This window comes from Propithecus coquereli, unplaced genomic scaffold (genome assembly GCF_000956105.1).
Source record: "Propithecus coquereli isolate 6110/MARCELLA unplaced genomic scaffold, Pcoq_1.0 Scaffold281, whole genome shotgun sequence".
NCBI classification, from domain to species: Eukaryota; Metazoa; Chordata; class Mammalia; order Primates; family Indriidae; genus Propithecus; species Propithecus coquereli.
In genome coordinates this window covers 2,704,547-2,719,252 of record NW_012148408.1, presented here as the reverse complement: position 1 = coordinate 2,719,252, position 14,706 = coordinate 2,704,547, and the positions used below count along the sequence as shown (strand labels likewise).

At 38.6% G+C, this 14,706-nt stretch overlaps 2 protein-coding genes across 2 annotated transcripts in view; one reads left to right on the top strand and one right to left on the bottom strand.

The window, feature by feature from the left end:
- Positions 1–2,642: 2,642 nt before the first annotated feature.
- On the top strand, positions 2,643–9,764 carry TEFM (transcription elongation factor, mitochondrial). The gene is made up of 4 exons (XM_012648273.1): positions 2,643–2,688; positions 4,450–4,910; positions 8,155–8,304; positions 9,101–9,764. The coding sequence occupies exons 1-4, from the start codon at positions 2,658–2,660 to the stop codon at positions 9,536–9,538; spliced, it is 1,080 nt and encodes a 359-aa protein (XP_012503727.1). The 5' UTR covers positions 2,643–2,657; the 3' UTR covers positions 9,539–9,764.
- Positions 9,765–12,262: 2,498 nt separating this feature from the next.
- ATAD5 (ATPase family, AAA domain containing 5) overlaps positions 12,263–14,706 on the bottom strand; it is a 72,452-nt gene continuing 70,008 nt past the window's right edge. The window contains 4 exon segments of the mRNA XM_012648232.1: positions 12,263–12,341; positions 12,447–12,605; positions 13,010–13,872; positions 14,496–14,677. Coding sequence (XP_012503686.1) covers positions 12,263–12,341; positions 12,447–12,605; positions 13,010–13,872; positions 14,496–14,677 — 1,283 coding nt within the window.

Genomic DNA, 14,706 nt, shown 5'->3' with positions numbered 1-14,706 from the left:
TATTTTTTATTTTATTTTTTTGAGACAGAGTCTCGCTCTGTTGCCCAGGCTAGAATGCAGTGGCATCATTATAGCTCACTGCAACCTCAAACTCCTGTGCTTAAGCGATCCTCCTGCCTCAGCCTCCCAAGTAGCTGGGACTACTGGTGTACTCCATCACTCCTGGCTAATTTTTTTATTTTTTGTAGAGACAGGGTCTTGCTATGTTGCTCAGGCTGGTCTCAAACTCCTGGCTTCAAGCGATCCTTCCACCTCAGCCTCCCAAAGTGCTGGGATTACAGGCGTGAGCCACCATACTCAGCCTAAAAAAGCTTTAAAAATATGGAAATTAGGCTAGACAAAGGAGTAGGAGGACCCAGGGACATCTGCATCTGGATGACAAAAACTGGGAATGGAGAAGAAGCTAGTTTCTGGAGGAAGATGATGACTTTCATTTTGAATGCACTGATTCTGGCTTACAGTAAATTGTGCACAGTGGTTGTCTCTTTCCCTACCACTTTCAGCCTCTGGTCAAAGTATAATCCTGAATGAATGCTCTCAGGAATGAGGGTGTTTCCCCTACAGGTCATTAATTATTAGTTCTCAAGAAGAGGTGATTCTTTAATGGGGAAACCAACATTTTTTGAACCCTTATTTTGTGCTGGGTTCTCTGCATCCAGTTTCTTGTTAATCCTCCAAGCAGCCCCTGTTAGGCAAGTACCATTATTTCTGTTTTACAAATGAGGAAGCTGAAGTTCAGAGAGGACGAGAAACTGCCTATGGTCATGCAGTTAGTAAGCGATAAACTGTCTTTCCAGCAAACCACACCATCTCCGAGAGTGTCACCAGGACACCCTATGGCCTCATGCATTAGTTTCCTGTGGCTGCTGTAACAAATTACTACAAGCTGCGGGGCTTAAAACAAAAAAAGTTACTCTCTCACAGTTCAGGAGGCTAGAAGTCCCAAATCAAGCTGTTGTCAGGCTTGGTTCCTTCAAAGGGCTCTGAAGGGAATCTGGTCCATGACCCTCTCCTAGCTTCTGGTGACTGCTGGCAGCCCTTGGCCTTCATTGGCTTGGAGGTTTATCACTCCAATCTCTGCCTCCATCTTCGCATGGCATTCACATGTCCATCCTCTCGTAAGAACAACAGTCATAATGGATTAACCCCTGCCCCAGTCCAGTGTGGCTTCATTTTAACTGATTACACGTACAATGACCTTATTTCCAACTAATGTCACATTCTGAGGTACTGGGGGTTAGGACTTCAACAAGTCTTTTCTGAGGATGCAACTCAACCATAACACCTCATTAAACTGAATAAGCCCTGGAGTTAAGAGGAACTTATTTCCTCCTATCTTAGAGGATTTTGCACAAAAAGTTGATCCTCATTTCTTGCTAGATTCCTAAATTCCCCAGACACTGCCAAGATTACTAGAATTCCTGAGTAATTCTTCTTAATGATTTCCCACAACTCCACTGCCTTCTAGACAACATCCACACGAACAATCAATCCACTGCCACTTCATGAGAAACAGAAACCCATCATCTTTCTCTCCCTCTTGAATTCCCTGTTTTTCACACTACTGGCTAACATCTCCCCCTCTTCCAGAAAGAACCCTTTCTTTCCACTCTCCTCACATCTCCCAGGTTCAGTTCCTAATGGTTGTCACTGTCATGGGAGGACACACTACCTTCTCCACTCCTTTCCTTGCTTCTGGGCTCTTCACCTATAATCCAGCCCGTATACAATATTCGGCCAATTTTCCAGAAACACACCTCAAGGCTGACCCCACAAATCAAAAATCTCAGGGGCTTCGGGATACCTGGTGGAGTTAATCAACTGCTCCACTCTGCATTCAAGGGCCAACCAAATTTGACGCCAGACTATCTCCCTCCATCCCTTCCCAATGGAATACTACTCCCAGTGCCAAAGTCCTCTCCTCCTCCCTAGCCTCCCCGATCCCTTACCTGCCCTGTGTCCCTGCAGAACTCCTGAAACACCGCGCATCTCTCGCGGTCATTCCCTTCTACCCGGTGATGTGGTTATTTGTATCGTTCTACGCTCCCTCACCAGACACCGCTCCTCGCGCCCCAGGATGGGCCTAATAGGAGCTCCTCAATCTGTGTGTCTAGAATGAACCCAAGGCTGGGCGCGGTGGCTCACGCCTGTAATCCTATAGCTCTCTGGGAGGCTGAGGCGGGCGGATTGTTTGAGCTCTGGAGTTCGAGACCAGCCTGAGCAAGAGCGAGACCCCGTCTCTCAAATAACTAACTAAATAAATAAAAAAATACATAATTAGAATAAACTCAAGGAATCTCCACGAAAGAAGGAGCTAACGAACTGGCCTAGGCGTTTCCTTCCCAGAGATTTGGCCCAGCCGCTATCAGAGTCCGGTCCGGGCGAGAACGTTTCCCTGGAACAGTGGATCGAGTCTGCGGGCCAGCCACGGGCTCAGGACCAGCACAAGGCCTCGGCCGGCGGCCCCGCAAGCCCCCAGCCAAGCCGCGACCATCCTACTGCTCAAACGGGACACACTTGAGGCCCGCCCTCCGAACGCCGCTTGGACCGGAACCTTCTCGCCGAGTCCTGGCCGGGCGTTTTTGGGCGAAGCACGCAGGAACCGGAAGTTAGTGGAAGAGGATGGGCCGTGGGAGCCTACTGGTTTAAGTTGGAAGATGAGCGTCCCTGGTCTCCTTATGGCGGCAGGTAGGGTGCCTGGAATACTGGGTTAGTTTCTCATCTGTCATTAGCCCCTGATCCTGGGAGTGTTTCCTTCTTCATGTACCATGTCCAGGTACCCCTCTTGGAGCCTCAGCTGAACTGACGGGCGGTTCTGGTCCCCGAGCTTCGGAAGTTTGTCCTTCCCTGGCCTAGAGGTCTGGGGGCGGGTCCGCCCCGGACTGGGCGGCAGGAGGAGGAGAGGCAGGCGGCAGGCAGATTCTAAGGGCCGCTTGCCTACTCTGGCTGCATTATTTTCCTGTGGCTGCGATGTTAGAGTGACTTTCCGTTGGTTTTACGAAATTACGAAAATGGTGTTTCTTCTGCTTGCAAAAACATACTAATGGTAGATATCTTGAAAATGTAGCCAGGTGCGGTGGCTCACGCCTGTAATCCTGGCACTCTGGGAAGCTGAGGCGGGAGCATCGCTTGAGATCAGGAGTTCTAGACCAGCCTGAACAAGAGAAGGACCCCCGTTTCTAGTAAAAATGCAAAAATTAGCCAGGCGTGGTGGCGCGCAACTGTAATCGCAGCTACTCGAGGTTGAGACAGGAGGATCGCTTGAGCCCAGGAGTTTGAGGTTACAGTGAGCTATGATCACGCCACTGCACTCCAGCCCGGGTGACAGAGCAAGACCCTTTCTCAAAAAATAAATAAATAAATGAGGAAATAGATAAATACATAAAAAAATTTTTTTCTTTTAATTTTTTTTGAATTTTACTTTAATTTTCAGTAAGTGAAAGAAACTGAAGACGAATTAAGATCAAGATGGGGTGCTCTAGAAAGCAAACATATAAAATTTAAAAACATTTTTAAAAAGTGCACATAAGAAAATAAAACTGCCCTTAAACCCACCACTTAGTTAAAACATTCCTTATAAACGTATGAAATTTAATTTTATTTGGTTTTACCAGATGAAATACTAGTGAATATAAATTTTAACAGGAAATACTAGTTACAAGAAGATCCTACTAAGGTTAAGAATATCAAAAACGTTGAGCAGTTGAAATCATTTCAACTACATGCTTCTTGGTGGGTTTAAAATACACTTTTCCAGGTAGTAAAACTTAGGACTGATTCATAAAGATCACGGGACATCTCTCGTGACTTAACAACAAAAGCCCTATTTTAAAAATACTGTATAGGCTGGGCACTGTGGCTCATGCCTGTAATCCTAGGATTTTGGGAGGCCCTGGCAGGAGGATCCTTCAGGGCAGGAGTTCGAGACCAGCCTGGGAAATCTCTACCATAACAAGACAAAACAAAAAACTATAGATATGTATAACTATGTATTTACACTTATATATATTATGTATATGTTATATGTATAGTGATGGTCAAGCCTGCAACTAACCCTGAAAGGAAGTAGGACATTCCAACTTACATTTAAAAAAAAATTTTTTAAGAGACAGCGTCTCGCTTTGTCACCCAGGCCGAAGTGCAGCTGCAGGTTCGTAGCTCACTATAGCCTTTCACTCCTGGGTTCAAGTGATCCTCCTGCTTCAGCCTCCCCAGTAGCTGAGACTATAGGCGTGTACTACCACGCCTGGCTAATTTTTTTATTTTTTGTAGAGACGAAGTCTCACTCTGTCGCCCAGGCTGGAGTGCAGTGGTGTGATCATAGCTCACTGCAACCTCAAATTCCTGGGCTCAAGCAATCCTCCCACCTCAGTCTCCCTAAGTGCTGGGATTATAGGTGTGCACCACTGTGACTGGCTCAACTTACATTTTGCTAAATTTTCCTTTCAGGGAGGTGGAGATGCTTTCCAATTCCTTTGGGGTCATTCCCATTCCAGGCTCTACGTAGTTCCTGCTGTCGGAAAAAATCCACTGCACCTAAGAACATTATTCCCAATGTTGCTTTTTGTGATGAAAATGCAAAGGAGTCTCAAAATGCACTTGACAAGCTCTTTTCTTCAGAACAGCAGGCTTCCATCTTGCATGTGTTGAATACGGCATCTAATAAAGAACTTGAAGCTTTCAAATTGCTTCGTGGAAGAAGGTCCACCAATATTGTAGAGCACAGAGAAAAGTTTGGGCCATTTCAGAATTTGGAGAGTTTAATGAATGTGCCCCTGTTCCAGTATAAAACTACAGTTCAAGTTTGTAACTCCATACTTTGTCCAGAGACTGGAGGGAAAAAAAAGTTACAGGAAAACCGGCACCTGGGAAAGCTCATCAAACCAGACATAGGAAGAGAAAGACTTAAGGTATATTCCTTTTCTTAGTGTCTGTTACACTGTCTAACATTCGAGACCCTACTCTGTAAAGCACTCTTCTGGGCATTGGGTTGAGAGTTAATGAGGTTCTTCAAGTTTAGCTGATGGATCTAAATATATATCTATAAATAGATAAGCTATTGTACGAAGTAGTTTGTGATCACTACCAGATAATGAGATGTACACTAAGTTGGTAGTTGAGAGGAGAAAAAACTGTGGGCTATGATTGTTGGGGAAGGTTACTGGAAAAACTCAATTTGGATCGTAAAGGAGAGAGAGAATTAAGCTGGCTGGAAGGGGAGGGCATTCTAGGTAGAAAGCCGATGTTGAGAAATAGGTCTGTGCAAAGTTTATTTAAGAGGAATCTTGCAGGGATACCCAGCTGTGTCTAAGGATTGTGTTTGCAGTAATGAGAAATTAGGGTACAAAGATGGGTTATGGCCAAAGAATGACTGTAGAACATTGTACCAGTCTTAACAGTAGTATTTAAAACTATTTTCTGTTCCCTCCTCGACTTTAAAAAATCATTCTAAAAGCAATTCTTTTTCAGTGTTATCTTAAAAAATAAATATTAAAATTAGTTGACACATAAGTCAAACATTAAACTCTGGAGGAATTTACATCCCATGTAACATTGCTTGATAAAATAGTCTCTTATCCCATAACAATAATAAGCATAATTTTTTTCCTGGACCAGTGGTTCCCTGTTTTTTGGGGAATATGGATATTTTAACACATTGACTGCCACACTAGAAAAAAATAATTTTTCCTTGGGGTCACAGTGTTTTATTATGAAAATAGAATAAAAACTTCAAAAACAAAATGATACTTTCTAATTTAATGAAAAATTTGTTATTTTTTTTTCTTTTATCATTTTTTGTGTGTGAGTTATATGCAACTTGAAAAATAGTTCTCACAGCTCCCAAGGTGAAGAGACATGTGAGTTACACATGCTTTATGAGGCCCCGGGCTCAAAACTAGCGGGAGTCAAATACAACTCACATGGCAGTTAATGTGGTAAAAACCTGGACTATGGACCCTCCTCCCAGAAAAAAAACTATAGCACATGTGCACAGAATACTACATATACTTTCAGAGGACTGGCATATCCCAGTAAGTCCATCCATGGACTCTAGATGGAACTGCTGTGGCGGTTGACCTGGAACGTATTTCAACCAAATTTTTCAAGGAGGCTTTTCATCCAAATTCATGGCTAAAACTACTGTTTATACTCAGATTATAGTGGAGTTGCAACTTATTTAGGGGACTAGGTTCTGAGTCAGTTTGCATAGGGAAAGTCATGCAGTAAAAATCCTTTAAAAAACATCTATTGCTCAGGAAATACTGTGTGCAGCCTGGTTCAGTGATGCTTATGCACACTAAAGCTTGAGTCATTAAGCTCTAAAAAGAGCTCTGTATTTTGTAGATGTCTGAGGCATCCCAACTTTTCTGCCTTTAAGATATTTATCCAGGCTGGGCGCCGTGGCTCACGCCTGTAATCCTAGCTCTCTGGGAGGCCGAGGTGGGTGGATCGCTCAAGGTCAGGAGTTCGAGACCAGCCTGAGCAAGAGCAAGACCCCGTCTCTACCAAAAATAGAAAGAAATTATCTGGACAACTAAAAATATATGTATAGAAAAAATTAGCCAGGCATGGTGGCACATGCCTGTAGTCCCACGTACTCGGGGGGCTGAGGCAGAAGGATCGCTTGAGCCCAGGAGTTTGAGGTTGCTGTGAGCTAGGCTGACGCCATGGCACTCTAGCCAGGGCAACAGAGCCAGACCCTGTCTCAAAAAAAGATATTTATCCAGTTCTTAGCAGTGAAAGGGAGATGGGTATAGAATTACAAATTGTTCCTGCTTATCTGTCTCTGTATCCATAGAACATATTAGTAGTTTATTTATCAATATAACTAAATGAGCCATGGCGGAGTGAGGTAACAGCATTGCACTGTATCCCCAGCCCACACTTGGCACAGAGCTAAGTCCATATATCCAATTATGTGTTACACATTTCCCCTTAGAAGCCCTATAGGCAACCCAAACGTAGTAACATTTAAAAAACAACTCATTTCCCCATACCTTCCTGAGTTGATGTGCCTCCTGTCTCCATCTTGAATGATGCCACCTAAGTCACTGGAGTAAAGCTGGAGTTATCCTATGCTCCTCTTGCAACCTGTGTATCATCACTTCAATTCCCACTATCTCTAATCTGTCTCTTCTCCTTCTGTCATTGTCCTTGATTCTTAGTACTTTGTCATGTTATATGATAGGTACCCAACACAAATCCCTACCTTTAGTCTAGTCCCCTTCGGTCCATCTTCTACATAGCTGTGATTTTTCTGAAATATAAATCTTACGCTGTTCCTGAAAATTCTGTGCCTTGGTGGCCCCCTGTAGTTCTCCGGATAAAACGAGTTAATTAACTTTACAGAAATCTGTCTGCCCTTCTGCCCTTTTCCCACTCAGTCTCTATTCCACCGGCAGAGTGTGAGATGTCAAACAGCCTATCTTTGCAGACAACCGGGCGAAATAACTTCCTGTTTACCATCCTACTCATTCTCCTAGGCCTCCAATAAGCCTTCCCTGACTGCTTCTTCTCTCTACGGTAACTGTTTTATGGTGGCATTTCTTATAATGTAGTTATGTTCCTTGTTTCCCAGTATCTAGCACAGACCATGGCTACACTTGAATATTTACTTTAGGCTAGGTGCTGAAAATAAGTTAAAGGTTCTTTGTCTGTAACTTGACTGCTGCTGGTTACTTTTTAATAATAATTACTCCTGCATTTTTTAACAATTTTCAGTTCATAAACTAAATAAATTTGTATTCCATAAGCAAGCTAGGCATTATGAGTTTGTAGATTAGGTTTCGTATCTGTTAAAATGTTTACACTTGGCTGGGCACAGTGGCTCACCCCTGTAATTCCAGCACTTTGGCAGGCTGAGGTGGGAGAATTGCTTGAGGCCAGGAGTTTTAGACCAGCCTGAGCAACATGTTGAAACCCCCACCTCTACAAAGAATAAAAAAAATTAGCCGGGTGTGGTGGTGCATGCCTATGGTCCCCAGTTACTCGGGAGGCTGAGGCAGGAGGTACACTTGAACCCAGGAGTTTGAGGTTGCAGTGAACTAGGATGATGCCACTGCACTCTAGTCCAGGTGACAGAGTAAGACCCTGTCTCAAAAAAAAAAAAAAAATTGTGTTTATACTTGTAATTAAACCAGCCTTTTCTTTTAGGCAGTTAATAGTATCGTATCTATTGTTTTTGGTACTCGAAGAATTGCCTGGGCTCACCTTGATCGTAAATTGGCAGTGTTGGACTGGCAGCAAAGTCCCTGTTGGAGATTATTGGACAGAACATACTCATCATCTGTCTATTTAGAAGAGGTAAGGCAGTTACACCTCCAAATTCCTACCTGCTAGAGCTCCTTGTATACTTTAATTTTCTAGTCCCAAAAGAAATGTCATAAAATAGTAAGAATGGATTTTCTTATTGGTGAGTACTTATGACTCACCCATTCCTATTGTTTTCCATCACCTTTGATTTTTAAAAATTGAATCTTTCTTCAGTGAGTTCAAGAAATGCCTTATGTATCAAAGGCAGATACTGACAAAATTAATGGTAAAGTATTTCTAAATGTTATAGAACATCTCTATCTTATATTTATAAAGCTTATTTTTTCAAATAAGCTCATTGTCTCATTTCAGCCTTCAAAACCTTGTGAAATGGGCAGAAACTATTATCTTGGTTATATATATGAAAACTGTGCTTCAGTCAAGCATCTGATGTTTAGTCAGTTGCAGAGGCGATTGATTCTTGGCTAGTTACTCTAACCCTATGCTCTACCGTAGAAATTGTTTAAAGGTTAATAAGATAGTTTTACCTTGTCTAATCTTAAAGGCAATGTAGACTTTAGAAATTATGAAGCCCATTTTTCAGATGAAGAAACTGGTACTTAGGGAGACTAAACAGCTTATCTTAACTTAGTTTGTTCCTGATAAAACTATGACCAGAACTTCGCTGTCCATAAAATGCTTCTTATTTCAAAATTGTCAATAGCAATATAAGTTACCTAATTATAATATTTTAAAGTAGAAGTGGAACAGAGAGGGGACCCAAACACAAAAATTAATGAATTATTTCTGCTTACTTATTTCGTCTTTTTTTTTTTTCTTTTTTAAGATTTCATCCATCATTTCAAAGTTGCCTAAAGCAGATTTCTATGTTCTGGAAAAAACAGGACTTCCCATTCAGAACTCATCTCTGTTTCCTATATTGTTACATTTTCATATCGTGGAAGCCATGCTGTATGCTTTATTAAATGAAACCTTTGCTCAGGATGGGCAGCATCAGGTGCTGAGCATGAATCGAAATGCAGTGGGGAAGCACTTTGAACTGATGATCGGTGACTCCCGGACTAGTGGAAAAGAACTAGTGAAGCGGTTCCTCTCTGAGTCTGTCCTGAAGGCAGATCCTCGGGTGGTCTTCCCAGCAGATAAAGTAGTCCACTACAGACAGATGTTTTCATCTACTGAACCACAAAGAATAGAAGAGTTATATGATTCATTATTACAAGCTATTGCCTTCTATGAATTAGCAGTTTTTGATGCTAAGCCTTAGAATTCTGAGGTTAATGTACCTGCCCTAATGTTATATTAACTTATATTTATTAGCTCCAAAGTTGTAAAACCAATATTTTGAACATCCATGTTAATGGAGAAGGAAACATATTTTGAGTGTATTTTTAATACACTCAAAGTTGTTTAAAAGTCTGACTTTCAGCTGTTGAATGGTTTACACAATAAGGATCTAATTCTAAATCAATAAATACAGTATTTTGAGATTCTGTGCCTTTCAGGTTTAAGTGTTAAACAATAAGATGCCCCCCAAGTAGCCAAAACAAGAAACTAAGTTATCTCTCCTTAAAAACAAATACCATCTATACTAAGGATTTGCATTATTATCCTGTTGTTAAAATAAGGAATAATGATTTTTCTATGTGGTACTCATGAAAGTAAAGCTAAAGACAAGTGATAATACAACTTGTAGAATCCTCTTCTCTTATTCTCTAGGTAGAATGTGGTTTGCTACACTGCCTCAAAAAGGCAATTTTCATCAGCTCCAATCTATTAACCCCAGAACAAACAAGATTTGTCTAATAGGCTCATTTTTTTAACTGAAATATTTTACTTGACACCATTGTTTGATAAAAGTAGCACTTAATTTTTTCCCCATACCTCTCCATTTTTTCATTATGTCTGCCTTAGTTCAGGCCCTTACTGTATCTCCTATACTGAACCCAAGTCTCTTTGATGTGAAAGTATAAAATCTTTTCTTTAATCTAGAATTGAAATATGCTTATTGGAAAAAAACTCAAATATCAGAAGTATATAATATAAAGGAAGAAGTGGAAGTCCTCCCATCATTGGCACCTCCAACTCCCTAGAGTTGGTATACACTCTAGACTTGCTGCCATGCACATACAGGTCTCTACATTTACACACACGGTTGTATACCTAAACATCTCCACCTTGGAAATGTCGAGAATATCAAACTATGCATGCCTAAAAAGGAAATCATTCTCTTTCCCTCCAAACCACATCCATTGGCATTGTTTTCTACTTTGGTAAACGGCTTTCTCAACCACCCAGTTGTTCATACCAGAAACATGGCATTCTGCCTCCCACATATTTCTGGAAATAGCTGTAAGTGAAAATGTGTCACTTTTAGACATTTATAGGATAAAATGGAAAGTATTGAAAAGTCATCAAAATTTGGTTACTTTTATCACAATAGTGAATTTGAATCTTATAGGAATTTATCATTTTTTAAGAATGATAAAGATTTTTTCCCCCAAATTATACTAAATCTAAAAAAAAAGATATATGTCCCTATTAGGGAGGAAAATACTCCCATTATTTCTTAATTTTTGATGACTTGAATATAATTATATGGAGTTATTTTACTTTGGTTCACCAATTGTTGAGAATTACCAGAATTTTCTAATAATAAAACACCACATTAACAGGTAAGTAATCTACAGGAGGAACTCTGCAGAAAAAAAAAAAATAGATCAATATACTTTAAAAATTCTATAAGATATAGCCTATATCCAAACCTACACAGTACACATATTTACCAAGATGATTACATCTGAACTCTTATTTAAATACTACAAAGCCTTTAGCTTTAATCTTTAATTAGATCTATATACTAATCAACACAAGAAAAGGTAAGTTGAACAAATAAGAGGTAAAAACATATATTTTCGTACACATTTGTAAACAGGTATGCATCTATACTTTTCAAAACTGTACAATATTAGGATCCTTTTGAGTTAAAAATAATTCACCATATAATGTATGAATATTAAGCCAACATAAAATACAAACACTGGAAATAGGGAGCTACTTTAAAACACACCTGATTATCTGATTGCAAAATGATTTTACGTGAAATGTGACATTTTAAAATCTTGTTATTAAAAATACTTTTTTCCAAAAACATGACATTAAGTGGAAATGGCTATTATGTAGAAATCCTACAGCAGAATCCCCTTTTGTTACAGTTTTAATGAATAGCAGTTTGTCCAAAATAGATAATAATGTTGTTAATATCTTTATGAAGTAAAACATCAGTGATATAAAAATACAAGAAAAATGTACAAGACAAATGATTTGAGTTGGCAAAATATAAAAGATACCACATATATGGGTGCTAAAAAATGTTTATGAAAAGTATAATTCATAATCTTGATTTTGTCAACATTCAATGGTTCAATGATAAAATATCCTGTTGGAGTATACTAGGAATAAATTTATCAGGAAGATCTTACTGTTTGAAAAATGAAGCATAATTTTCTTCCTAGGAAGTTTTCTTATGTATTACTTATGTATTTTATATTTTGTATTATGTAAACTTTTTTAAAAAGATTACCATTAGGTGATTCACACTTAAGACTTGACAAAGCACTGATAATTGGTTGGAGAAGGGTGGATTAAGGGTAACAGGAAAGGGAGAAATTATAGATTAATTTAGCACTGAAACATCTTTAGAAATATCTTAGTGAGCTCTTCCTTCCAGAAACAGCTCATTCACATACAAAAATTCTAAGAAAGCTAAGTTGCATAATATAAAAAATTCAGAAAAAAAAAAAAATACTACCACAATCATATATACAATTTGTAACTCAAATTTTTTTGTCTTAAATATTTGCACACCAATAAAAAATATACAAATTTTGTTTTAAATGTACATTAAGAGAAATAAACTTTTCCATGAAAATCAACATAATATAAATGCATCTTAAGGACAATAATCTGTACAAGGCATCGTTGCAGAATATTAAGGGAAGTCAGCTGCCAAAGTATTCACAGTCTGTTTCGGGATGTCAAGATGAATCCCTTCAAAGTAGTGTAGGAACCTGTCAAAATTACAAAGAAAAATACAACTTAATATATTCATCTGATGAAAATATTTATTAATCCTGAAATAGGCATTTAAAATGTTATTTTTATAGGGCCTTTACCTTCTTTTACTTTTTCCTTGTTCTTTTAGTTTCTCAGATCTACAAATGTTTCGAAGAGTTGGCAAGTATTCAATAATACTAGCTTGTCTGTTACCCAGGTTCAGAAGAGATCGACTAGAAAATACACTTTTAATGACTGCTATCCTCTTCCAAGCATGACTGTAAATTAAAATTAATACATTACTTTTTAACACCCAATAAAAATGCAAAAAATCTCAAACACAACCACTTTCCTTGCCTCTGGTCTAGACTATGACACTTTCAGATTAATTTCCTGTGAACACATCAATTACTCCCATACTGAAAAATCTTAATGGCTATCTGCTGTGACACAAGTCCAAATCTCTTTCCCTGTCATTCAAGAGTTTCCCAAATCTAATCCATCCTAATCTCTCATTATCTCTCTTCCCAGCAAGCTGGTCTCCTTAACTGTCTGAATAGAAGCTACATTATTAAGGGCTTACCATGATTCCAACATTTTAAAGTTTAAAGACAAAACTCTAATGATTTCCTGTTTATCATTTATTACTGAAAAGGAAAAAGTAAAGGCAAGTAAGACTTACTCTAAATTAGCTGCTGTCTGATTAAAGTATACATTATTGTGCTTTTGTGAAACATAAAAAGTAAGATCGTTGGTTGGATCTCTTCCTAATTTCTTGCAAGAGCTCAAGGTTTCCAATGCTTTTGAAATAGTAGAAGAACATTTAGTGAAGCTGAGAGCTTCTGCAGCTGCCTTTAATTCTCCAGAGCTTTGAGAAGTCCATCCATCATTACTTTCAAGACTAAACTCATCACAAAGTCCACTTTTAACCTTTCCATTTGTCCAGCTAAAGTCATTTTTACCAAATTCCTTTTGTTCCTTTACGCCAGTTAAAAGGGCATCTAAGAAGGACATGTTATCCATGAACTCAGTGAGAGAATTTAAACAATGAGCAACAAGGGCAGAACGTTTTTTTTCTGCTGATGTTTTAGGAGAATGAGAAATAGATTCAATGTTGGACTCTAAACATTTGTTTTGTTTCCTTGTCTCTGGATTGCATTCTTTGTCTCTGGCTTTGCTTTCTTCTGAATTTGAGGAAGAAGACACAGGGGATTGGCTAACAAATTCATCAGGAAAGACCAATTCAGTGTCAAATAAGTCACTATCATCTAATACTACCATCTTTTTCTTTTTTTTCTTCTTTTTTGACTTTTTCAATGGCTGCTCTCCAGAATGTTTCCTAGCAAGACATTTCATACTTTTTGTTGCTGCACTGGTATCCACAGTTACTGATGAGCCACAAAGACTTTTCGTTTCTGGAATAATATCAACTGGTAATGGTAGAATGAGTTCAAGATTACTGTATAAAAAATCTACATTCTGCATTTGGAATTCTGTAAGAAGCTGGATGAGTTTATGCCATTCTTCCTTTGTTGTGATTTTGTGCTGAAAAACAATTTTGAGTAAATGTTACAACAGTACACAGTTTGAACATTTTTTTACCCATATGAATATAGTGATTTTCCTATTCTGTCTTTAAATACTGAGTCACTACCCCTCAATTTTTTTCTTTTTTTTATTTCAGCATATTATGGGGGTACAGATGTTTAGGTTACGTATGTTGCCCTTGCCCCCCTCCCCCCTACTACCCCTCAATTTTATTAACCTGCACTTAATACATGAAAGCAGTACTATGAGTCTAAAAACAGTACTATGAGTACTATGAGTCTAAAAATTACATTTGGACTGTGAATTTGGAGAATGAAATTCTCTAATATTTAGTATATACTACAATTACAATTAGAAGCTCATTTATTTAAAAACTACTTCTCTGAAATTGTCTATCTGAAAAATTTTCTAAACTCTATTTTAAATCCTATAATATGCATTTAGAGCAATGCCTATGCACCATTTGTCAAAGTGATAGTATGTGTTAAATTCAGAGATCCAAAGTCTGTTAAAGCTACAGGCAAATGTAAGTTAAATTTAAGATTCAAAAGACAAGAGTTAGTGTTGGGAAGATGAAAATGAATATAAATTCAGTATTCCGAAATAGACATTGAAAATACCTTTAAAAATGAAAATAAGTCTTCAGAAGGGGAAAAAATATTCTTAAGGCCAAACAAGGTCTCAACACACCCAGTGTCACATTTGGGAACATCTGCACGATTCCTTTTAGTATTTTTAGGGTTATTTTTGGAATCAGGGCCATCTTCAGAGGAAACTAGTTGTACATTTCTGCTATTTCCTCCTACAAAATTAATAAAAGAAAACTTTAGC